We start from the raw sequence: 25,690 nt of genomic DNA, 5'->3' as shown, positions 1-25,690 counted from the left end.
TTGCACACTTCCCCCAGCCCCATTCCCACATCAGAACATTTTCTCAGTCCCACCAGGTCAGTGTATAAGGATAAATCTGCAGCAGAAGAGAAGAAAAGGGCAGGAAGAGAGAGAAATGGAGAGAGAAAAAGAGAGAGTGATAACAGAGCAGGAGAATGATTAGGTATCTTGTGAAACAGAAGGTTTAAATGGTGCACAAATGCATATTTGTGCACAATGTACACCAACACACTGGGGAAACTAACAAACAGAAAAAGTGTATTATTACAGGAATATATATTATTTGTGTGTGTGTGTGTGTGTGAGCATATTATGACTATCTGTAAATGTACGTGTAAACGTGTACACACGCGCGCGCACGCGCGCACACACACATTTATATAAATATTTATATATATATATATATAGCTTTTTTTTGCACTGCATGTAATTCACTGTTCTGCATGAATCTATGCATTGTATGCTCTTGCCTCTTCTCTGTGTTGCATTTTGAGAAGAGAATCATGTGATGGGTCTTGTGTTCAAGCCATTCTCTGCTCCACACACTAAGCAACTCAGGGCAGAAAACACTCTAAATTTCCACCCCATTTTTTCTTTCCCAAAACAAGGGAAAAAAGGAAAAAAGAAGGAAAAGAGGTTTACATCAGTTTATCACGTTTCTTCTCCGTCAGTCTGTCCCATTTTGAGAGAGAAGGGAAGATGCCAGGCCCACTCAGGCACTAAAAGCTCAACTGGACCAAAGAGTGGAGGATCAAAATAGTGGTATGTTTATCAATGTGTCTGTGTTCTAGGCATATGATTAGAAACAGTTGATGTCATAGGATGTCTGTTGATGCCATACATAGGACTGTAGGTGAGGAGTAGAACTGCAGAACTGAGTGTGTGAGTACAGGTGTGAGTGAGTGTATGAATGTGTGTGTGTGTGTGTGTGTGTGTGTGTGTGTGTGTGTGTGTGAGTGTGTTTGTCACAAAATGTCTTCCTGGTCCTGAGCAGAACGTCAAAGTGTGGGCAAACATTCAGCTTAATGTTTTCTTTGTTCATTTTTTTTTTCTTTCCTCTCACTGTGTGTGTATGTATTCCCCTTTTACTCATTCAGCATTAGTGGCCACTGGCTGTTTTCTGTTGTTGTTAACCAGATTGCAGTCACACTTGTTCACCCATAACACAATCTTCTCTTTGCCCCTCAGCCTCAATTTCTCAGGATGGAGAAAACCTGTGTGTGTGTGTTTGTGTGTGCATGCGTGCGTGTGCATGTGCGCGTGCATGCGAGCATGTGCGTGCGCACAGGAGTGCCGGGAACTTGTAAGTAAGAAGTTTCACGGTTTTCATTTTTCGGGCATGAGTAGGGCAGGAGGCCTGTACGAAGTTCCGGAACAACGTCCTGTCAGTCCTGAAGTTCCCGATCCATGTCCTGTTAGTCCCGAAGTTCTGGAACCACATGCCATCAATCCCATGGCGATCACAAGAGCTCGTACTGGCGGAGGTGCATCCGCTGGATGATGTCCCGGCAGTCATTAAACACTCGGCGGATGTTTTCTGTGTCAACAGCACAGGTAAAGTGGGGGTAGCAGTAGTGCCGACCATCCCCACTTGCTGTACTGATCCTCTGGTGGATGAGAAAATAAAAGCAAATGAGTTTCAGATAAACTATACAGGTTATAAAAAAGAAAAAAATAAATATGTAATTAATGTATTTACTCCATTGTGGGATACCTTGTTTGGAAAATTCATAATCAATAAGTAAAATATTTGCTACAGTATGTGTGTGTGTACAAGCATGTACATGTATGCACAACCATATTGGATCAGCTGAACCCACTCACCAGGAACTCGTCCCGGATGAAATATTTTGCTCTTGTAACACGAGGGTCCTCCCCTAGCTCGGGTGTTGCTAGTTGAAATAAAAAGGAAGAAGAGCAGATCTCATAAAAACACACATACATGCAGACAGTGTACTCTGACAGTGAGCTGCCCCTTGGGTGTTCTGTGATTGTGTGAAAGAAAGAGGAGGCAGAGAGAGAGAGAAAGAGCGAGATGCACAGCAATACAGAGAGAGAGAGAGAGAGAGAGATGCACAGTCATACAGAGAGAGAGAGAAAAAGGAACCATTTAGTTGTTCTTACTGACCATCATCTGGTGTAGTGTAGCGTGCAAATTCAGGGAAGTATTCTTCTATTTTTGATTTGCCAGCCAGAACTTTCTCAGCTAGCAGGTCTTGCTTATTTAGAAAAAGAATAACAGAAATTGTTCGAAGCCATCTAGAGAGAGATAGAGCATTAGACAGAGCATTAGACAACTTAAAAAAGGCCAACCACATATTACCTGATAAACAGATACTGATAATTAAGGGTGACTGAAAACAACTAGATGAATCCCTTACCTGTTGTTCCAGATGTTCTTGAATAGGTTCAGTGCCTCCTGGAGACGGTTAGTTTGATTGTCTTCTCGAATCACCATGTTGTAACTGCTGCTGGCCACCACGAATATAATGGCAGTCACATCTACAATCACACATGCAAGATCTTCAGACTCACAATACTTTAGCAAACACAAGTGTATTTAGATGCTGATAAACACTCTAGGATATATTTTGGATGTATTCCTTCTTAATTCTGCCATGTGTATTGATTAATAAAGAAACTTCTATAATTAAATTGCCAGGCACCTTTGCTAATACAGAGTTGCCTAGCAGACATATTTCATATACAGTCCTGTCTAGAAATTGTGAGATGCAGCCTAAAAAGAATGGTGATGCAGCCTTCTGCTTTTACACTCCTAAAATCTGGAACCCTTTACCAATTTAAGCAGGTAAAAAAGTGCAAATTCAGGGAAGCATCTTTCCATATTCAATTTGCCTGCCAGAATCTTCTCAGCTAGCAGGTCTTGCTTATTTCCATTAGCATTGTTTTAGTTTATATTTTTATTATTTCTGTATTTAAATATTATAGAATTATTTGTTTTCATTACCAATCCAAAATTGATTTTGCTTTCCCTTTTTTAAAAATTATTTTCTGCTGTGAAGCACTTTGACATTTTTATGTATAAAAGGTGCTATATAAAAGTACTTAAATATTAAAAAAAGCACCCAAATAAAACAATAGAAAGCAAGAAGATGAAAGATTGACTGTGTACATTAAACTGTTAATTCATTAAAGATTTAAATTTAGCCCTGTAAATGCTTTAATCAGATCCACCAGCTTTACTTGAGAGAACAACCATCTCGCTGCCTATACATAGTTTTTATTTGTTTACTAAAGCTGCCACAAATGGATGTAAGAGCAATATTATATGATTCTGTAAAATACATCTCTAAGCCTTTGTGAATGACAAAACACTGTTAATCTGGTGTCACAATTATACAGTAATAAAATTTAAAGCATTTACCATTAAAGCATTGGATCCATTTCCTGCGTTCATCTCTCTGACCTCCAACGTCAAACATGCTGAGAATGAGAGAATGAGTGTTAAGTGCAAGAAAAGGCAAAGCATGCACAAAAAAGAAAATTATACAAATGCATTCCACCAAAGTGTTTTCCTTCTGCTGCTTCTCCTTTAGCAAAATTAAAACTGTCACCATTTCAAGAAAAGACATTTTGATCTTGAGAGCTTCTTAACAATTTTTCTTTTCAGGCCATGTGTCCTACCATTCCTGTGTGTTATTGTCATGTTGGGTCATCGTAAAAGAACAACAGAATGCTAGCCTGACTGACCATTGCAACTGGGTCCTTGTGTAACAGTCTATGGAACTTGATAAACAGGACTATATTAATAACAATAAATCTCACTTTCCTCATTCCTTAATGTATTAGCTAAATGAGTGGGGGGAAAACGGCACATGCCATAGTCTTACTCACTGAAAATTCACTTTGTCCACCTGGAACCTTGTCTCAAAAATCCCTGAAGTGAGTACTCTGCATCTCAGCAAGTCCTAAAAGACAGGAGACAAAAAGATGGAGATAATCAGAGCAAAAGAGAAGAAAAAACACAAAGAAAATTATTTTTCCACCCAGGAGAAGTCGCTAATAAAACAACAACAACAACAACAACAGTAGCCTCACATTTTACCTGATCAGTAGGTGTATAGTCACATTGTTTTATAGTATCAATCTTATCCAGGAAGCTGAAAGAGAGGTAGAGTTCATTAATAAAGTCACATTACAAAGGGAAATAAAAAGAATGCAAGCAAACATTCTTGCATAGTCTAAGATTCTTATACTAGATACTGACATGCACCCATGCTAAGATGTTTAGCACTGATCAAGCAGTGCTTCTGTGAAATTGGAAACCACAACATTTAATGGTTTGAAAACCTTTTTCAAAAAATACCTGAAAAGGACTTCTGCTGACATATTTCAGATAAACACATGGAAAGTCAGCCATTAGAAAATAAATTAACAAGAATGGAAGCTGCAGTGCCTTAAACAGACAGCAGGTGGCACATGTTTGTGCTGATCAAAGGCAGGGTTCTGAGTCATAGTGATCAGAGTATGCTCAGTCAGATGCCGCTCATGTCAATGGATCTGGTCTAGTGGGAGGAAACAGCGAGGGAGCAAGAGAACTAAAGCAGAACATAAAACAGAAATATACGAATGTCTGTCATAAAGAGAAATACAGAGAGAGATAGGGAAATATGTGAGAGAGAGAGAGAGAGAGAGAGAGCCCACGAGAGAGAGAGAGAGAGAGAGAGAGAGAGAGAGAGAGAGAGAGAGAGAGAGAGGGAGGAGGTAGCTGCTCTCTGATTTCAGCTGCTTTCAGAAGAGATAAAACATAATGGAAATGTACTTTTGGCTAAAACTAGTATTGTGACCAATGAGTGGTAGAGAGATAAACACAGCATAAATAAAATGTAAAAAAACACTCAGCAGATTAACTGTGGCTACAAATTTCAAGCAATAACCTTCTCTGAACATTGACCAAGGTGACACGTGTAAACAGAGACACAGACATCATGAGGAGGTAGGGAAGGAGAGAGGGTGAGAGAGACAGAGATAGAGAGAGAGAGAGAGAGAGAGAGAGAGAGAGAGAGAGAGAGAGAGAGAGAGAGAGTGTGAGTGAGTGAGTGAGTGAGTGAGTGAGTCTGAGAGAGACAGAGAGAGCGAGAGAGAAAGTGGGAGTTATGCAGCAGCCCCCAGTACAGCAAGAATGTGACACAGAGGGTTGAAATGTGACAACGGACCTGCAGGTCCCACACAGATAGAGGCCTTGGTCTGAGATCATATCCATGTGTGTGCATGTGTGTATTGCAGCTAAATGTGAATATATACACGAAATATACTTCTGTGGTAACACTTGATACAACACTTGTGACAGTGTTAAAATACCAATAAACAAACAAAATAGAGTCCGTTTTCCATGCTATACTCCAAACACACTTATTTCCATTTTGGTTGGTGTATTTCATGGCTTTGATGTGTTTTACTTCAAAATACATTTGAAAATGGAATGCATTACATTGCAGCCTTTTGTGACTGCACAGTGTAGGTATGATGTACATGCTAGGGGCAAACAGACTGAAAAAATAAAAAGCTATGATGAACCTACATAAGGATAAATAAAACACATCAGAGGCCACGCAAATCCAATCAATCCATCTGCGGTAGCTGCAGATCAAAACTAACAGGCTAGTCAGAAAATTAGCTACTAGCTGATTTGCTTCACCACTAGCAACCGTAGTATAATCTATAAACATGCCAAGTCCATAAACACAGCAAAAAGTAGATGGTGCAACTTTTATAAATAGTGACTATAAAAGCTTAAAAGTCAACAAAGCATAAAGGACCAGTACAATTCAATGAAACATAAGTGTTTATCCTAGTTCATAGGTAACCTAATTTTGAAGGTTTATCTTGTCACTTGAAAAGCCACACTAAGAGCTAAGATTTCAGTTGAGGTTTTATACTTCCATTTTGTACATAATTGTGCTTTTGGAACTTAAATGTCCTTCACTGATAATCCTAGCAATATTGTCTGGTAGCAAGATTCAGAACCAAAAGTCAAAAAGAATTTAAACCATGCCAGTAAATATTCAGTAAATACCCGGGAAAATAATTTGTGCACATTATTCCAATCCATCAATATTTTTGAGGCGATGCATGTCTCTTCTACAGTATTTTCCTATGAACAGACCTTATCTTTTTATGTTCTGTCTGGAATGTTTGGCATAAAACCCTACAGAAGACTTCCTCTCACATCAGTATATTTAGGACTGCTATATATACATTTTTAAGTCACTTAAATCTGCTGATACATTTATAAGACTTTAAAAATGCTAAAATTATGTGAAAATTGCAAAATAAATTAATTATCCAATTAATTAAATAAAATCTGAAATTGTTCAGTGGTGTAATTTTCATTTAGAAAGCAGGTCACACTTGTAAAATCTTAATTCTTCTAGTGCGATCAGACATTTTGCACCTTCAGAGATACCTTCAGAGATGCCCCACCCAGTGGCCCTGTAATTTGCACAATGAATGGACAGAAAGGACAGGAAAGAAAAAGAGAAGCAACACATGACAACAAGGAGGCATGGAGGGAGACGCAGAGAGAGACAGCTCCTCCGATCAGCATACATTATGAAAGATTCACAACAGACATGTAGACAGAAAGGTAGACAGACAGGCAACCTGAGTGCCCAGCTTTGTTCCCATAGCCCTTGTCCAACACCATATCTCAATTATAGCCTTTCTTTCTATTAATAGAGCTGTGCCAATAATATCTCAGCCTACCAGTCAGACGACACAACAATTCCTGCCTCTTGAGGTACACAAACCCTGAAAACGGTTCAGCAGCTACAACTGCAGCACATTGAGGCAAAGGAAGCAGCCAGACCTGAAGCCAAGCATATTTAAGCCCCAAAACCCGACCGAACAACAATCGGAGTATCTGACGGCCAAATGCAACAAGACTATAGAGCTGGACCTGAGCTAATTCTAGAAGTTTGTGAAAATTCTGCACTAGAATTCCAGATATTGTAGAATTTCTATGGAAGCAGTCAAAAACATACTGCATCAATGGATTGGGTGAGAAAATAAAATTATTTTTATCAGTTTTGCAGAAAGTCAATGCTCAAACAAATGAAAACCCAAAAACCTAGCTTTTAAGCATCCTTTTGAGAACCCACCTGAGAAAGAACATGGCATTATTAACATATACACTTAGAAATGGATGTATATGTGCAGTATTCCACAAAATCTAAACAAACTCTTGAGTGAAACATACAATAAATATGCAAAGGATAAAAAGAAAAAAATATATGCAAATGTATACACATGCTTATATATGACTGAACATTGCTCGTGCACATGTATGCGCATGCTCATACAGTCATTTGAATCATGTGACTAAATGTGATTTTTTTTTTTAACTAGAAGGGGTTCTAGAAGAAAATTTATTCACCCAGGTTAAAGCATGCAATAGAAACATTTTGAAGAAAGAAAAATTAAATATTCCAGTAAAAATTATTTATATACTTAAAACAAGCCTATATAAGCATATGTAATGCTTGCAAGGACCTCTCCCTTTATCCCTTTATTTTAATAATTTGAATGATGACTTGGAACTAACAATCACTCTGAAAATTTAAACATATTCTAAAGACAGTCAATGACAGTCAGGGAAGTCAGAGTTTTATACTAGGGAAGTACATTGAAAAAAAAAAATTAATTCACTTTTTATTTCCCATAAAACCACATTCTATCTTTACATTTTTTACTGAATTACACTGAAATCTTAGAATTAGTTATAACTGCTGTGAAACCCAAAGTTCACATAATGACACACATAAAATCCCACTGCAGCAGGGAAAATCTGACCATGAACAGTGAAATTCATGTATATAAAGTAACTACTTGAAAGAAAAAGGACACTTGCTAGGGAAAAGTACAATACAGATGCACCATGCTGACAAACCTTAGAATAAAGAACAAAACCTCTCAAATCTTATGATCAATTTCCATTTTATCTATTTCTTCAATCTACATTTGTTCTGTAAAAAGCAGCTTTCTAATTATAAGAAAAATACATTTATAATCAGAAAAAGGCAGAAAATGGTAAATGCATATAATATATAGAGAACAGTAGAGAAAACAATCTTTGAGCAGAAGTTGAAGTTGGCTGGTATTCTGCTATTGACCATTGAACTAACCTGTGCTGATAATCAAAACAGAGTAATAATGAAGATAATTTAGTCACATTTGCACCAAAAATAACTAAACAAACTAAAAAACAAAAACAAGCAAACAAATAAAACATACAAACAAACTGTCCACAGGAAATGAAACCTATGGACAGAGGGTGGGTGGAGTGGGGAGGGGAGGGGGCTGGCAGTGGATACCAAAAAAATATTTAATTTAGAATGCAGTGCTAAAGTATGACTGGAAATGTCCTAGAGTATCTTGCATATTCTTTCACACATATACACAACACAACTTTACAGTGACACAGAGGAGCAAAAGAGCGGGAGACCGAAGGAGAGAGGGAGCGGTGGAAAAGAAAGAAAAGAGAGAGAAGGCTGTGTCTGACATTACAGCGGAACTCCAAAAATAGCTCCCTGGCGCCCTGGCCTCCAGCTCGGTTGTCATAGCGACAGAACCACAGGCACTATAAATAGACCATCAGCTCCAAATCTTGTGTGACTGGAGAGAGGCCAAAGAGAGAGAGAGAGAGAGGGAGAGACAGAGGGTGAAAAAAAGAGACAGGGAGAGAACGAGAGTGAAAGCGAGAGAATGAGAGAGGGAAAGAGGCAGAGGGAGTGGGGGGATGGAGAAGAGTGAAAAAGTGAGGGAAGGCAAGAGCAAGGGGGAAGGGGAGAAAACAGGTTTGACTTAGAAAAAGAGGGAGGAGAGAAAAGAGAGAGCATGCAGGGAGGAGAGAAAACAGGATAAATGCTGCAGGATTAATGTGTGTAATGCAGAAGTATTTAAATGACAACTATGCATCATTTAGGAAATACATTAATGATTCACTTTACCATGCAATAAATATAGTAAAACGCTTTTAGAGTCAAACAGGTCTTTCTGAGAAACTTTCCAAAGTAGAATTTTCCTCTGCTGTTTATAATGACAGCCAAGAGAACAGAGTGTCCATTCTAAAAGTCCATTCTAGAGTCTGGGACCCTGACCCTGCATTAACAAAGACTTCAATGCTGGAGAATGTTTTGCTCTACCTCAGCATTCCTTTTATAACACATTGTGTTAATGGAGCAGTTTGTTCTTTAAATTTCATACTTTCTTTAAATTTACTGTTACTTATTTAACAAATGCTCACTAGCTGCATTTTCCTTTCATTTTATGACTTAATAAATTTTCCTTCTACTTAAAAATAAGTAGATTAGTGAGTATCAATAATAACTAGCAATTAGAAATGGCTGCATTCAAGTGTCTCAAGAGGAAAATTAAAATATTTAAAAATATTTTTGGGCACAGTATAGTAAAAAACTAACCAACCAAATGCACAAAGACAAAAAAAAAATCCTAAATCTTGTAGTTTTCACTTTCATTCTGTTCCAAAGATTCAGCCTTCCAATAACTAAATTCAGATTCAGTCTGGCAATAAACTGAATCAGATTCAGTTTGACATTAACCGAATAATAAATATTTGTGTATTTGGGCATCATCAAATTGCAAACAGATAAATGGGCAAAAACCAAAAAGCAAAATTTATTTCCTTCAAAAAAATTTTTTCCCCCCCCTTTTTTTTTTTCATGTTACTGTTGTGCCTTCTAATCTTACTCTTAAGAAGCCTTAGGCCACAGGTATCTTCTTTCAGTTTCAGATACCCATACTAAATATGCTGATTGATGTGAAAAACATTTTGGGTAAATGCAAAAATGTGCTTGTTATGCCATCAGAATCACTGTGCTTCCTAAATTTCACTTAAATTCTAGATTTTCCAAAATCTACAATGATTTGGTTTCTGGGTTTTCTCCTTCCTAATCTGCATTATACAGATTGGCATGACATGCTTGATGCTAAAGAACAGTATAAAACAAACCACTGGACTGCTCTAAAAAATCCAAGGTGGTGTTCCAGATATAGAATATCCTTAGTGCTAGACTAATAAATCTTATGAATGAGGCAATCAGCAGGGTAATTTTAATCAAAGAATAGGCTTCATCTGTAGCAGGGAAACCACTTTATTCATTACAGAAGCTGTATTTCATTGCCAGAGTAAGCCAGAAAAAGTCATAAAGCCAAAAGGGTTATTTTACAGCATAAACAACTAGGCTATCATATATAGAATTCTTTAAAAACCTTATGTGGGTTCACCATCCAATATTCAACATTCAACAAATAATCATGGCATATTTTTAATTATTTTTCCAACTTCAGCCATGTTTCAAGAAGATCTGCACAAGAAAAAATTATCTTGCATTTCTGAGGCACATGACAATAGTGTAAGGGACAAATAAGGGAGTCTTATAACATCTACAAATACAACAAATGATAGAAAACAATGCCATATGCCATTTATAAACTGAAGCTGCTCCACTAATATTAGCTGGTGAACTGCAATCACAAAATGGACAAAATAGATTTATTTGCATTTTCTTTCTGTGATATGCAATTCTACTAAATAATCCCACACTTTGGACACACGTCCTATGCATGGTATCCAATTACCATGATCAAATTTATTGGAAAAAACAGTGCAATGTGTAAGTAACTGGACATTGACAATTTTGCTTTGTACCCCAGATTTAAAATGAAGGGGGGGGGGGGGGGGGGGCAGCTTCATGTGCAGATTGATGGCTTAATCTGAGGTAAGTCTGTATCTGTCATTCATGTAGGAAATTAAGGTATTTCATCACCATCCTCCCTTTTAAGGGCCTAAAAGCTGTCGGACAGTTGGATGCTCAGTTTCTGGCCAGCCATGTCATCGCATCTTTATTCCAAACATGATTAACAAAAGTGTTTTAGATTTGAGTTCATTTATCCACAATGCAGATCATCAAGAGGTGACAAGAGTTAAAGTTGATAGAATATTCAGAAAACTGGAGTCGATTGCCAGTATTGTCTACTAAAGCAGACCAACATGAAGATAAAAAAATTCAAATCAATAAAGCCATCTTACAGTTTGCTAAAAAGTGCTTACAGCATGTACATCTGGGATGAGAGCCTTATGAATGGAGTGGATAGGTATCAGCAGCACCTTTACAGCAGGACACTGACCCAAAACACACAACTAAAGAAACCGCAGAGAGCTATCTTTTGATTTAGCCAAAAATAGAATTTTCCTGACTGGCCAAGTCAATCACTTTAACCTGAACATCAGAGTTCAACAATACAGGGAAGGCAAAAAGCCTGGGAAATGGGCAGGAGCTAAAAATGACTGCATTTTAGGCCTGGTGCAGAATTACCAGAGGAGAACCAGAGGCTGGTAATGAGGCAGTCATCACAAATGCAAAGGATTTGCAATCAAGTAACAAACATTTCTGAGATTTCTGCAATTACTTTTTTGTAGTTGCTTTAGGTCTCCTGAAATAAGGGAGACATTAATGTTTAGCCAATACAGATGTAAATACGCTTATATTAAATTTGAAACTTTGCTCTTTAATCGCCAAAGTCAATGTTTCAATTCAAATCCAATGTGCTGGAGTATTCGAGAGTGCCCTACTATCAATCAACTCCAACCACATATTGGAGCTGTGATGTCTGAAGTCTCACAAACTTGCCCCACCCTCTCGCTTGTGATTGATTATTTTACCAAAGCTTTGTCTGGCACTTTGTCTGGCACTGTAGAAATCATCTGCTAGGTTACAAAGATAAATAACCTGTAACAATTTATGCAAAGCAAAGCAAAGCAAAAAAAAAAAAAAAGAATGTGTATGAAAATATACGAAACAAGCTGTGTTACCTGAAAAAATGTAGCTGAGGTTGTTCATGCTTTTTTGTTTACTTTTTCTGTTATAGTCAAAGACCCTGCAATTTTATGGATAAATCATACAAATTTATTTAATTCATTTTTTTGAAAAAATAACATTTGTTTGACAAAGTAGCCTAAAACAATTATTCAGGAAAAAGTGAAAACCTGTCTTGCTGTCTTTCTCTTTCTCTCTGTGACGAATCAGCCTCAGACATTTTCAGTCCCTACAGTGATCCCACTACTAGGTTAACTAATGGAGATGAAAAAAGGAAGGCAGCAGCAAAATGGTGGTGATAGAACTGGGAGAAGAAACCAAACACAAACATTTATGGTCAAGCTACTTGACTAGTCTTATTGTTAAGGGCTTTTCTTTCTTTCCCTTTTTATGCACACCATTTCTGAGAGCTAGCCTGCATGATCTTTCTCTATCAATGTCAACAATCATTCCAACTAAAGAAACAAAGAAAAACACACATGCACATGTGCACACGCGCATACACACAGCACCCGACCACATGGGTGTGCATACAAACACACCACGTGACAGGAAGAACCTTCACAACAGTCAGACAGAAAAATGAGCTCATCATGGGGCATCAGTGAAATTGAATTTTCTGCTTCCCTCTCTCTCTCTCTCTGTGTGCATGAGCACATGTCTTAAATTGCACCATCATTCCCCTCTTCCACCCTATTCAGCCTTCCACCTTTTCGACTCTTCCTCCATGGAGGAGTTGTTTGGTAGACACATACTTTTTGCATCATTGCCATTTCCTTTCCAAAGAAGCAAGTAGCTAACATTTCTAATTTCTACTTATTTTTTTAAAGAAATACCAGTGTTACACTCCATCTTCTTTCCCTCTGTCTAGATCTCTCTGTAAATCTTGCCTTCTTTCTCCCCTCACACACACATACAAGCTCTGTCTCCTTGTGCAGTGACTGAGTGAGCGAATGAGTGAGTTAAAAATAGCTCTCCCTCTCTTTCTCTGCTCTCCGTTTACATAAGCACACAGGGAGGAGGGGGCACTTCCGGTCTAAAAGGCTCAGCCCAGGGTCTCATCCACAACAAGCACCAGCGGCTGCTTGAGCAGACAGGACACACACAAACACACACGCAGGCACACGCATGCATATATAAACATACATGCACATACAAACACATACATATACACACACATAAGCACAAAGACATGCGTGCACATGTATGCACACATGCACCATCATTTAGGTTTTTTTTTTTTTTTTTTTTTTAATATATTCACATTTGTAACCAGTTACTAAACCATTTCCTGAAAACATTTAATAAATACTATAAGTTAAATAAGTTGAATAAGTTAATGATCTCTGAAATTATATTTAAAATATAATTCTATTTAAAATATATTTAAAAGTAGCCATTGGTTAGTTTAATCCGTGGCTTAGGGTAATATTTTATAGACTGCCATAAATGAGGGATGAGACAAAAAGCACCAATGTTTGGACACAGTTAAAACTAGGAACCATTCTCTAATTTACAACATGTTGCAATTAAAAAATAAGAATGAAAAAAACAAGCAAACAAAAAAATAAGAAACGCAAACAAAAACAGGCCAAGAATGAAAATCCTACACAAGCATACTTAAGTGTGCATTAATGTCAGCTCATAAACAGACAAACACTAGACAGACAAATAGTAGATATCTTTAACTCGGCCACATCAAGCAACATACCAATGATTAATACAGATAGGATAGCCTTCAAATAAATGGAGAGGGAAATAAATGTCCAAGATATTAGTGTAATCATTTCACGTCATCCAGACCAGTAAGAGCTACAACTGTGTACACTAACACCAGGTTAGTGAAACACCATCTGTTAGGAGACTTCTGAAGGACACAGATGTGCCCCAGCAGATACAGACAGACAGACAGAAAGAGAATGAAGCATGCTTTGTGTATTCAATAAAACGCTATACTCACTACTGAGCACAGTCAATCAGCTGGTACTCATTGGATCTCTCAAAACAGGCCCTCACTCCCTCGTCCTGCCACAGGGTCTTTGTGTGTTCATAAAACTCCTGCCGAAGGGGTGAAAACAAGGTTCACAGTGTGAGAAAAATGGCAAAAAGGCAGACCAGAACAAAAGAGAATGATCTAATAAATGTTATTGACATATGCTAATTTCTGATATTACATTTATTTCGCCAAAATGTGAATACAATCGGAATATTAGAATTTATAGTGAACAAGAATCAGACATACATTTTACTACCACATTAGTGAGATTTATTTATTTTTTTAGATGTATTCATTTTGTTCAAAATGTCTTAACTATTAGCGTGTGTGTGTATATATATAGATAGATAGATAGATAGATAGATAGATAGATAGATAGATAGATAGATAGATAGATAGATAGATAGATAGATAAAAACAAGTATATTTCAATTTCCTTCTGTAGCAACATCATAGTATGATTGAGCTACTGCTGGTCTGAGCCATGTTTGCAAGATATTTGGATCAAGACAAAATTCCACAGACTTTTACTGGGTAATTTTAAGTCTCAAAAAGGTAAACTCATACCATCCTGCTGCATTTGACTTCTAGACAGAGGAACATTCTCTGATACATTAAATCACTTCATAGTCATATATGTCAAATTCCACAAGAACACAAACAAGAACACAAGTTCTCAGTCAGAGGTAGGTATTTTGATGAATAGCTTTTCTGATAGAGGCCATTTTAGACACACTGTTTTCAAGCAACAAGTGAAGGTTTTATTTGATGACGGTCTCATTCGAGTCATATCTAGTTAACATCTGTATAGGGTTATATAATCTTTTTGAATGCCAACTTCCAACCATGTAATTCTGAATAGCTAGTGACACCATTCTCAAGCATGGTGCCAACATGGCCCAGTACAAGGCACTGGCACCATTGCATAGGCACTGACTGTGGACATGGAAAGTCTGCAGTAGCCCCACTAAGCCTCCCAATAACCCAACACATGGGTAACCTGGGGTAAAACACACTGGGGTAACCCAGGGTGCACATGGCAAGGTGCATCCATGTCTGTCCCCTTAACTCACTCATTTGTAGGAACAATGCTTTCGCTGTTCAAACTCATGGATTTCTACATGATCCAGTGATATCTAAGGTGGGGTTTGCATGTTTGCTTATTTTGCTGACTGCTGCGCCCTTTTCTAATTTTTTTTCAATTGGAGCAGTGCATTTTGCTCACTCCTTTAGTTTGCTGGTTTAGTACACAGTGCACCTTGTTTTATGTGCCCTGGTTCACATTGGAGCGACCGAGGAACCTACATAATTTTTGTGTGTGTGGCTCAATCAGACACATTGGAAGCAGGCCTTGAGTGGCAGTTGTAAACATGCAGCAGAGGACTGGGGCTGCAATCGCAGTTCAGACTAGTACTTAAGACATCAGACTACTGTTTATCATTTACATCACCCAAAAATGGTGGACTTCACCTATTAAAGACTTAAAACTAAGCAGTCTCATGTTTATAGTCAGAGGTATATTAAAGTATATCAAAACTTACTGAAGAATGACATCTGCATCCTTCCCTCTGTTGAAGCCAGAGGTTTCATAAATTAATTGTTTGTATGACAATCAAGTTCATAGATCTCACATCCATTCAGCTATAGCTAATCTGTCAATAACAAATGTACACAACATCCAACCTATGGTGCTTTTTCGGTAATCCACAAAGAAATATAAAAAGGTTTCTATTCAGAAGTTAGCTCAGTTAGTACATATCAGATAAATATAACAACATACTGCAAGCATTAACAATTTAAAAGTGAAATATTCCTGTTAATACAGTTTTCCTTGCTTTAACTAATAAAAAGTTTGATAATTAGCTGATGCTATATTGATGCTTACATTAGACTGCAGTCTGCTTTGCTTCTGTCACCAATTTGACATTAACAAGAGTGCAACGATTCGTTGGCGTGATTAAAATAAAAAATATATAAAAATTCATAACCTATAAAGTTGGACATCAATATAACAGTGACATCAATATACCAATGTAATCAATCATATTCAACAGGCTTATCATCACGAATATTACAAACGTTATGTCCTCTCTGCAAATATATTCTCATGACTGAAAGGTCCTTCCTGCAATGCCACAGATCATGTTCACTCAGCACATGGGTTATTAACAAATCTTAAGACTGGACCAACACCAGAGTCATGGTACTAAGCAATCATCAGCCACTGCACCACTCTACCCATGCTCACATCAGATGAGATGTCGTGTAAACAGACCTGGTGTTCTTTATTTGCTCACTTTATATTACTATTACTGATGGAGATGAAAGTTTTAGAGTTTTAAAAGAAATTCATACACCTACATAGTGGAAGACACTCAAATGACAGATATATTACTGGCTTGATTCCTGCTTTGAATGAGGTTTTATTCAAATTACTTACACTAATTCAAGTTACTGTTGTTGAGAATGATGCCATTTGTTTGGTGCCTTCCTGTTTTTACTACACAATAGAAAAAAAGGCACTGTCAAAAATACACAAATAGTGCCAAGCCATAATAGGATCAACTTGTAAATGTTTTATAATGCTTTTACAAAGGATAAAAATTCTATTATTACCAAAGCATTATTTAAATTCCTTATATGCATGGGAGAGGGCATGTTTTTAAAATTAAAATGAAGTGTTTCAACTGTGGCCTATGGTGAAAATGGTAATAAATGGTAATGGTAATGGTAATAAAATCTCCTTTGCACAAGGAAAAATATCTTTGAAAATCATCTGATTATGAAATTTCCCTCATGACAGGTATAACCAATGATTACAACTATTAAAATATTTGTTGCATCAACTGTAGTGCCAAATCATGTTTTTTGTGTATTTGACTGCTTTTCTAGCTTGCTAAATATGTCTAACTTGTGTGCATTTTATAAAAAGAGCTTTACTGCACAAAACTTTTCTAACAGACACCAGCCGAAAACTAAAGCTAATACTTTTTTGGATGCCATGTTTAACTGTAGCCTATTTTCAAAGAAAATTACATCACGATGCACTCTTTCTCCCAGTCTCTGCATTCTGGCTTATGGTAAAGACTTGACAACAGTTCTAGCATAAGAAAACCATAAGAAAAACTTGGTGAATGCCGTCCATGTAATTGCAATCAGGACTTTTCTCTTTTTTTCTGTAAGGGGAAATGTCATCTTGTTGCACATACCTATACCTAGACTAAAGGTCTGCACTACATGATATGATGCAATATGATGTAACAAGATAATGACAAACAGAGCTATCACATGCATTGTTACCAAATTAATTTTTGTGGTTGTTGAGTTATGGAGAGCGGAAAGTCACAAACTACAAGGGAAAATGGACATTCCCGACTTTACAGCACAAAGTGACATTGCTGGACCATATTATATAGTGTTCTCTTTTGTCTAACTTTCTCTCACAGAATTATCAGCAGCCAAATCAATCAGTTACACTGATTCCCATCTCACCCTGAGGCCAGGGGGTAGTGGGAGACTAGGGTGGAGTGGTAGCTTATGGTCTTCAGTAAGCTAATAGCAAAACTACATCCATCTCCTGTGCTCAATTCTGAAAATAAATGTAACACTTAAAATGCTAGCAAAAGCGCATGGACAGCATTTACTTGTACCTTACCTTCAAAGCATTCACACAAAATAAGAATATAAACAAAAAATACACTGCTACACAAGATGGCTTCAACTCAAGCTACACATTACATGCTGACAGTCTTTAGCTAATGGCTAAATGGCTAGCAAACGGCTACATACTATTTAATGGCTTATTCTTAAAAAACAAACAAACTAATAAATATATCCACCATGTGTCATCAATACATTTATTTAAAAACACATGCAGACAAATATGAAAAAAAGCATAAAAAATACTAATGTTCACCATTAGCAACTGGCCTAGAGCACACTGATAACACACAAGTCAAGCATGAAAGGCAGAACTTGCTCAACATCTTTTCCATTATAAACCAAAGGAGCCCCAGAGCCCCAGTCAGTTGTAATTAAATGAGACACAAGCCCAGTGGGCCAGATTAGGGTCTCTCCCCTCACACCACAGGAACAAAGCTCTTGTCTGGGTGAGAAGAGAACAAGAAGGTCTTGAACGACACTAGAGGAGCATATGAGATTCTCTAAGGAAGCATTTAGAGGTTATTACAGGTAATCAGTAGTAATGAGGGCTGTGCCATGACACCTCAAGGACAGACACCCCTCCCTCAGGTGGGAAGCTTATTCAATTCACCCGTTTGACATCCCAGAAGAGTGAACAGGTGGAGGATACAACTATGGATAAGGCATTTATTCTTTCGCTTTCTCTCACATGCATGCATGCACACACACTGTGACAGGTGCACATACCCACACTAATGGATGGATTGTACCCAGACAATTTAGCATTATACGCACCGAGGTGAACTCAAAGTCCTTCTGATTGGCTAAATTGAGAACGTACTCAATTCGAAACTGGTTTGCTGGATAGGCTAACTTGACTGGAGGTGCCAAATTGCTCATTGCTGTCACAATAGTCTGCAGAAAAACAAAGATGATTCAGTCACTCAAAACATATCTTTACATACAAAACTTCTACAGATTTCAATAAAGAAAGGGAGGTCATTAGGTGAGGTTCTAGAAGGATTATTAAGCTCCTAGAAGGGTCATCACTTACCTCTATAGCTTCTTTTATATTATTCTTAATGTCTTGAATTTTCTGTTTTTTCTCTCTGTAAACCAAACAGGTCATCAATTGTAAACATTTACTTGCACTATAGACGGTGTGTATTCTGTTGACCCATTTTCAGCTAAATTCCTATTGCTGAGATTCTAGTGCTTTATATGCTCTTGCCCAGATGCTTGCTGTCCACAGACCATGAGTGTGATGAGCTCTACAATCATGAAAATAGCTAAAATCATTTAAAAAAGACTTCACCTATTTTTGTCCAACAATATGGTGCAGCTCATGAGCTGGTTGCTGAAATTACTTCAGCTAACACTTTAAAATGTGAACCACACATAAGACCAATTATTGTTAATACTGTTAACAATATGACATCAATATGAGAATATGACATCAAATGTTTACAGCTTAGAAAAAAAATATATTTTACACATGTAACTTCTACAGAAAAAACTGAACATGTTTATTATTGAACATGTTTATTATTCAAATTGATCTTTTAAAAATCCTTAGATTGGTTCTAGTGACTCAAAATGAAAGAAAAAAACTCCTTCAGGTGGACAATCAAAGTTGTTCATGTTGCCTGGAGTCATGTGGAGTTCATGTGGCCCTTTGGGTGGCACATAAATGGCTACAATTAAATAACTTTTTACTGCAGCCAGAAAACAAGCATATCTGTCAAATTGATCGAGCATGATGAAAACAATATACATTTGCCTTCATTCTGATCAGAGTCCAATCTCTAAACAGTTTCTAAATTTAAACCTACAATCCAACTTCTCTTTGCTTCTAAACTTCCTCCAAGTTCCTGTCACTGTATAACACAGCCATACCGCTTGAGCCCATCAAAAACTAGCTTTCCTTAATGAAATGCTAAATTAAACCATGTTATAACTAAATGTCTTTCTAGTCTTGGCAACAGAATATTTGACAGAAGTATCTGCTGTTCAAGAACCAGTCTTGCTAAAGTAGTGCCAGGGCCATCCCTGCCTCAGTTTTTCCTACAAGAAAATACAGTACAGACATTTTCCTTATGTCTTATAGGGCTAAAAATAATAATAATCCAAACCAAAGCAGAATCTACTGTTTAAGCATTCCAGATCAGGTTAAATTTTAAAATATAAAAGTCTTTTAGATGTGGTTTATTTATAAGATATAAAATTATTTATCTGATATATGTACATAATGAAATATCATGTCAAAAGGCTGTGAGAAATTGGTTGTGTCAACAAAATGATATCAAACATGTCACAATCAAATACTTATCAATATTATCTAGAATCATCCAAAAAGAGGGGTAAAAGGTTATTCATCTGAAAATATAGCTGCAAATAAATGTAAACATTAAGTGCAATAATGGTAAAAAAAGGTACTAGCAAACTTTCTGGAAACTGTATTTCAGGTAGAGAATCAAAAGTTTATTAGGGGATTTCTTATTGTTTGGCAAATATAACAAAACATAGGAAGACATAAAACAATTTTACTTACTCTGCATTGAAGCCATTCACGTGTAAAATTCGCATCTGTTTTACTATAGTGCTTTTGCCTGATTCTCCAGCCCCTAACAGAAAAGAGGAGATACAAAGCATGGGGTGGATATCAGGTCATTGACACATTAGTAATACAAATATAAGCAGTTTAAAATTACGCTTAAAAAAATAATCACTTCCCAGTTACTCAATATATCCCCTTTGCTGACTTTCCCCACCCCCCTTAATCTGATAAATACCCCACTAGACATTCAGTACAAGGTGATTTGCATTTGTACATGATCCTTTCAAATTTAATACAATATTTTCCATTATTTCAAATTGAATGACCAATTACTTATTACCCAGAAGGATTGTGAGAATTTTGATTTTTGAATCGGTTTTTATTGCTATGCCAAAGAGCTTTGAAATCATTGAAAAAAGACAAGATGAATATACCTGACAATATATCTTAAGAGCTATACCAGAGCATTACCAGCAATTTATTGCCATGTACTGCAGTGTGCTTTGTGAGGATGATTGACTTTCAGGCAAAACAGATCATATATGGTGCCCTCTGACTCCATTTCTAAATGTAATATTCAGTAAAGTCTTGGTTACACCACTGGGCTCAACTAACAAAAGTTACAGTCAGCTCTGAAATATGTTGAAAGAAGTTTAATTAAAATGGAAAGTGACTCTGCATCTAAGGGTTAGTGAGAGTCAGCCATCAGTTATACATCACAAAAAAAGAAAAATGAAAACATACAAACCTATTAGGAAGGGCAATGTGAGTACATAAAGGGTACATGTAGATAACAATACTAAACAAATGTCTATTGTTGGCCTTTATTGTGGCATTGCATAAAAAACCCAAATCTTCAGCTGTGCTGACATTCACAATTACCAGTCAAATCCATGAAGCACCATCGACTTAAAAATCCTTGAAAACCTTTATTTATCTGTAGGCCCCACATACTGTGAATAAATGGCTAACATCCACTCATTATTAATAGATTATCCTATGTGCAGAAAGTAGCTTATTGCATGTGGGAGTCTGGTAATGAAACATGGTTCGTACAGTAAAATACAATTTGAACAGTACACAACCCATGTTCTACCCTGTAGTATTGCCTACTTTGTGGAATCATGGAACTCTACATGCGAGTCGTGGACACAGCTTCTCATATACTCTCTCTACTGCCTGCGGTGCCTTATCTTAGCCTGATTAGCCTGAGTCTTGCTGGGCATTAAGACAGTCAGAAAAATATTCCATCAGTTAAAAATAAATAAATAAATAAATAAAGGCTGGAATTATACTAATTCGAGTAATCTCAACCTGAGGATCATATGCAACAGGAGCTCAGTGAATTATTGCAGGTTGTCATTATATTTACTGGTTACTTGCTCAAAAAAAGTAAAGAATAAATAGAAGAAATAGGACAGGGTTCAAATTGAATACCCTATAGCAGGTATAAACCATGAAACTGCATATATTTCGATACATAATCAGAATTAAATAATTACTATATTACAAGAAATTAAGATGTCCATAACTTTAGATTATGAAGACAACATTGCAGTTATGATGTTGTATTTTAGTTGGACCAAAACCTAACAGGCAAAATTCTATCACATAAACTGCATAACACAAGCATTATAGTACATTTAGCAAAATACCATTTGCTCATAGCTTATGCACTTGTTTATGTCTTATACACTTATACTGCAGTAAACTATGAGGACTTAAGGGAGTATTTTTGGTAAGGCTGCCACTTCAAACTAACTCTGTTCCTGTTATTTCACAGATTCACCTCACTGCAAAGGAATGGTTGAGGAGGTACATTCAAAGCCATGAGAATGGGATGATTCCCAAGATTCAACCTGGGATAAATGATGTGAGGAAATCAAACCCCACCACCAAACAGAATTGGTGTAAACCTATTGTTTTGATGTAAACTGCATTTGGGGTTAATTAGATAAAACCTATTCTTCCAAACCGATCTTTGATACTACACAAAACCAATATTGAACCCATTTCAGCTTTTTTTTTTTTTAAACAAAAAAATGGAAATATAATGGAAATATAAAATTAAGTAAACCACCCAGGATAATCTGTGATGATTTTCTTTAGAAAAGCAAAAACAGAAATAAAACAATGAGAAAGGTCAGCTACAGCTAATAGGTTATTTACATTAGTATCATATTCTTCAACATTTTCAAACACTTCAGTGAGGGGTTCAGCATATTGCTTATCACTATGTTGAAGAATATGATACTAATGTAAATAACATCTAGGCTTTTAAAGTAGGCTAACAGAAAGTTACATTAACAAATGCTGTTAATGGCAGGAATTTAGTTATGATTATGATAAAGCATAATCCTACTATATCAAAAATTGGTGGTGTTAGCTTTATCTGTATCAAACTCCTTCACATTATTTGTACTCCGATCAGCCAGGCCCAAGTCTGCATTATCTGACACAGTAAGCCCCACTTAACTCAAATTTGGGTAGAAGAGTGATGCAGTTATATGTCTAACAGTTATATGTCTACGCCTACAGGACCGGTGCCCTGTGAGCACAGTTCAGGGATCTGTACAAATAAGCATGAACACATTCACAATCTGTCACTTCTCTCTCACAAATATTCCAGTCATTTCAGATAAATTACCAGGTCATCACAAAGCATTTGTTCATATACATACATTTGTAAGGCATAGCAGGACTTCTGCATTCAAAGGACCTACCTAACAGTAGTAGTCGATGGGTCGCTCTGTAAATCTGTTTGTCTTTCTGTAGCTGTTTTTCTATCTTTTTGTTTGCTTCTCTCTGTGCCTTCTCCTCATTTCGCTGGTCTTCAGTCTTACTGTTTCCCAAACAACCCATCTTCCCCCCCCCCCCAAACAAAACCCGAACAAACAACAACAAAAAACAAGTAGGGGGGGGAGGGGGGGTTGAATATAACGTGTAATCAAATCTATGCAAATTTCTTGATTGGCTGCCGATCAAAACACATTAATCGAGAATTGTGACATTTATACCTGTATAAACACTCCCTTGAATAAGAATAACGTACAAGGATGTAACAGGACCAATCTTTAAATGGGAGTAGACAGTAATATCAAAGCTATTACGATGGGAAACTATTCAGCTTTAACTATAGGCGAGGAGGGCTTGTAGTGGTAATGAAAACACCAAGGCCGGCCTTTAGACGGCCGAGTCCTATCGCGCTACCACAATATCCGAAATCAATTATACAGTTGTATTTAGATGTGAATATGCATCCACTGCAGCCTTCGTCGTTACATGAATGGTTTTGTTTCGGTGTTCCCACGATGTTTTATAAAAGCATAGAAATCCAAAGTCGATTTAGTAAATTTCCCGTTGTGAATCCATAGTCGGCTCTCCAAAATGACGACTGTAGCCACCACTCATATCAAAATCATTAATAACTCCACGAAACGTATTTCTTCGGTCAGATCCGTTCACCACAACACTGTGAGAGGCAAAGGGGAGATTGAAAGGGTGGCTAAACATTAAAAAATAAATATTTCCACCAAAATGACGACATGTGGATCATTCCGCTTTGCACTATTGTCGACATGAACCTTTAAACTCCGCTATGAAATGATGTGTCAGATAGAAAAATAAAATTCCCGTAGTTGAATTTATTTTCCCCTTCTATTCTGCAATGGTAGCTGAGCTGTCCAAATCAAGAGGCCCTTTTCGTCTTCTCCGTTAGCTGCTGCAATTTGAATTTCTTCTCACATCCGTAGACTGACTTAACACAAACGACAATCCTTATGGTTTTTACCACAGCAGATGCAGTTACATCTATTCCAGAGAACGTAATTTTAGAGAATACTTCGTTATTTTACCGGGTATCGTAGGCAGAGTCCGCTGTCAGGCTAAGCTTTGTATCCCATTTGAACTCGGGTGGTAGGTAGGCTATGCATGTGCATTTAGATACATGAAGATAATCTATTTAAAAGGACAAATACCGCAATGACAGCAATTTCTTCATGGACGGAGCGTGTTGCTGTTCAGGTAGACGCGATCGAATCCTTTTGTTGAAAGTATTTTTGGCAATTTTTCCTATAGTGAATTGTACATTGAGATAGATAGCGTTGAAGAGATGGGTGGGGCAAACAGCTCTCATTGAACCCTGTGTACGGGCAGTGGCTAATCACATGACAGCCAGAAAACGTCAGCAAGTTGCGATTCTGCAGAGAAAAGGCGCCCTCTTTAAAGACACGATCATGTTTAAAGTTAATACAGTTTGCTACACCAAAAACGTTTTTTCTTTGACCAGCTGTCTTTGAAACAGGGTAAACGTAAACAAACAAACAAACACACACACACACACACACACGCGCGCGCGCATACATTTACCGTGTTCAAAGTGGGCAGCTGGGCAGAGAAAAAAATAGAACCACTGCCGATGGGATATAATTTGTGATTTTTGTGGTAGACCAGTCTTATCATAAGGTTCACACCATCATATCAGTAGTATGGTTGTGGATACTGAGATGGTAGTTTTAACAGGTAGGTTACAGCAAAGTCTGCAGCACTAAGAGTAGTCTATCACCAAAACTTTTCAACAATTGCCCAACCATTAATGAAGAATATAAAGAGGATGACTAACAAAAGCTGTATGGAAACAGACAGGCAATAACTCTTCAAGGTATACAATAAAGCAGTTGTTAATTATCTATCTATCTATCTATCTATCTATCTATCTATCTATCTATCTATCTATCTATCTATCTATCTATCTATCTATCTATCTATCTATCTATCTCTCTCTCTCTATCTGTGTGTGTGTGTGTGTGTGTGTATTCAATGTTTTCTATTTTCTATGACATTCTCTTGAAAACATCTATTTCAAGTAATCAGCAGATTAAAAAAGAATGTTATTAAACAATTAACAGTTGTTACAATGAGCAAGATGTCATGACATGAAACTCCTTGACCATCCCAAATGTGGTTTTTCAGCTAATGGATCTTGCATTCACAAGAAGAGACAATTAAAATGTATGAACATAACATATTTTATAAATTAAGAAGTTCTAAGTTATATATCTTATTTACATCTCAATGTGGATGTGTTTTATTAAGCCCTACAGTGAATTAACAACTGATCAAAATAAAGATTGTAAGAGTTCATTTATCACCAGGAATTTTGATGTGTAGCCAGATATTTCTGCATTTGAAAACTGTTTTATGTGGGGAGGTGAATTGATTGTTACACAAGTATCAATGATAGCCTGAACTGAACGTGATATTGTAAACATCACCATGATCTAGGCTAATCCTCTGCAAATAAAGACCTGTGGAAGGAAGAAAGGATGGAGGTGTTTGGGTATAACTAAGACATGCTTTCCATAAACATGCTACAGTATTACACAGTATTATATGCTAGACAGCAAATCCTCAAAGATGTTAACACAAGAAAATGGTATTTATGTTTTAAGTGTGGACTAATATTACTGTATTGCACGGTATCTTAAATACTTTGAATAATGTTGTTATGAGTTTTACTATATAAACATTTATCTATTAATTTTCTATTTATAATTTTTATCACCAGATTTGAAGAAGATTATTTTCTAAGAGTATATTCTCACAGATATTATTCAATTAAAACAGAAAACACAGTTT

At 36.8% G+C, this 25,690-nt stretch overlaps 1 protein-coding gene across 5 annotated transcripts; it reads right to left on the bottom strand.

The window, feature by feature from the left end:
* Nucleotides 1-903: 903 nt before the first annotated feature.
* On the bottom strand, nucleotides 904-24,187 carry gnas (GNAS complex locus). Of its 5 annotated transcripts, none has more exons than XM_027010742.3 (14): nucleotides 23,908-24,187; nucleotides 22,777-23,525; nucleotides 20,048-20,120; nucleotides 18,551-18,605; nucleotides 18,292-18,411; nucleotides 15,396-15,422; nucleotides 13,819-13,916; nucleotides 4,067-4,121; nucleotides 3,856-3,929; nucleotides 3,386-3,444; nucleotides 2,382-2,502; nucleotides 2,129-2,259; nucleotides 1,825-1,892; nucleotides 904-1,607 (listed from the first exon to the last, which is right to left on the bottom strand). In XM_027010742.3, the coding sequence occupies exons 2-14, from the start codon at nucleotides 22,913-22,915 to the stop codon at nucleotides 1,461-1,463; spliced, it is 1,167 nt and encodes a 388-aa protein (XP_026866543.1). In that variant the 5' UTR covers nucleotides 22,916-23,525; nucleotides 23,908-24,187; the 3' UTR covers nucleotides 904-1,460. The 5 variants fall into 5 exon arrangements, with proteins under 5 accessions (XP_026866543.1, XP_035379807.1, XP_081573684.1 ...); XM_035523914.2 differs by having other exon boundaries at nucleotides 24,031-24,184; XM_081717558.1 differs by having other exon boundaries at nucleotides 22,777-24,187.
* Between the last annotated feature and the right edge of the window lie 1,503 nt (nucleotides 24,188-25,690).

The sequence above is a fragment of the Electrophorus electricus genome, chromosome 7, assembly GCF_041902795.1.
Source record: "Electrophorus electricus isolate QZ-2024a chromosome 7, ASM4190279v1, whole genome shotgun sequence".
Lineage (NCBI taxonomy): Eukaryota > Metazoa > Chordata > Actinopteri > Gymnotiformes > Gymnotidae > Electrophorus > Electrophorus electricus.
The sequence above is the reverse complement of the archived record's forward strand: the minus strand, read 5'-3'. Positions and strand labels throughout refer to the sequence as shown.

Excerpts from the sequence above, each read along its gene's own strand:
- gnas (XM_081717558.1), bottom strand. The coding sequence starts at position 22,915 with ATGGGTTGTTTGGGAAACAGTAAGACTGAAGACCAGCGAAATGAGGAG. Across the intron at positions 3,930-4,066 it reads ACTATACACCTACTGATCAG|GACTTGCTGAGATGCAGAGT; the intron begins GTAAAATGTGAG and ends CCTGTCTTTTAG. Across the intron at positions 2,260-2,381 it reads AAGAACATCTGGAACAACAG|ATGGCTTCGAACAATTTCTG; the intron begins GTAAGGGATTCA and ends ATCTCTCTCTAG.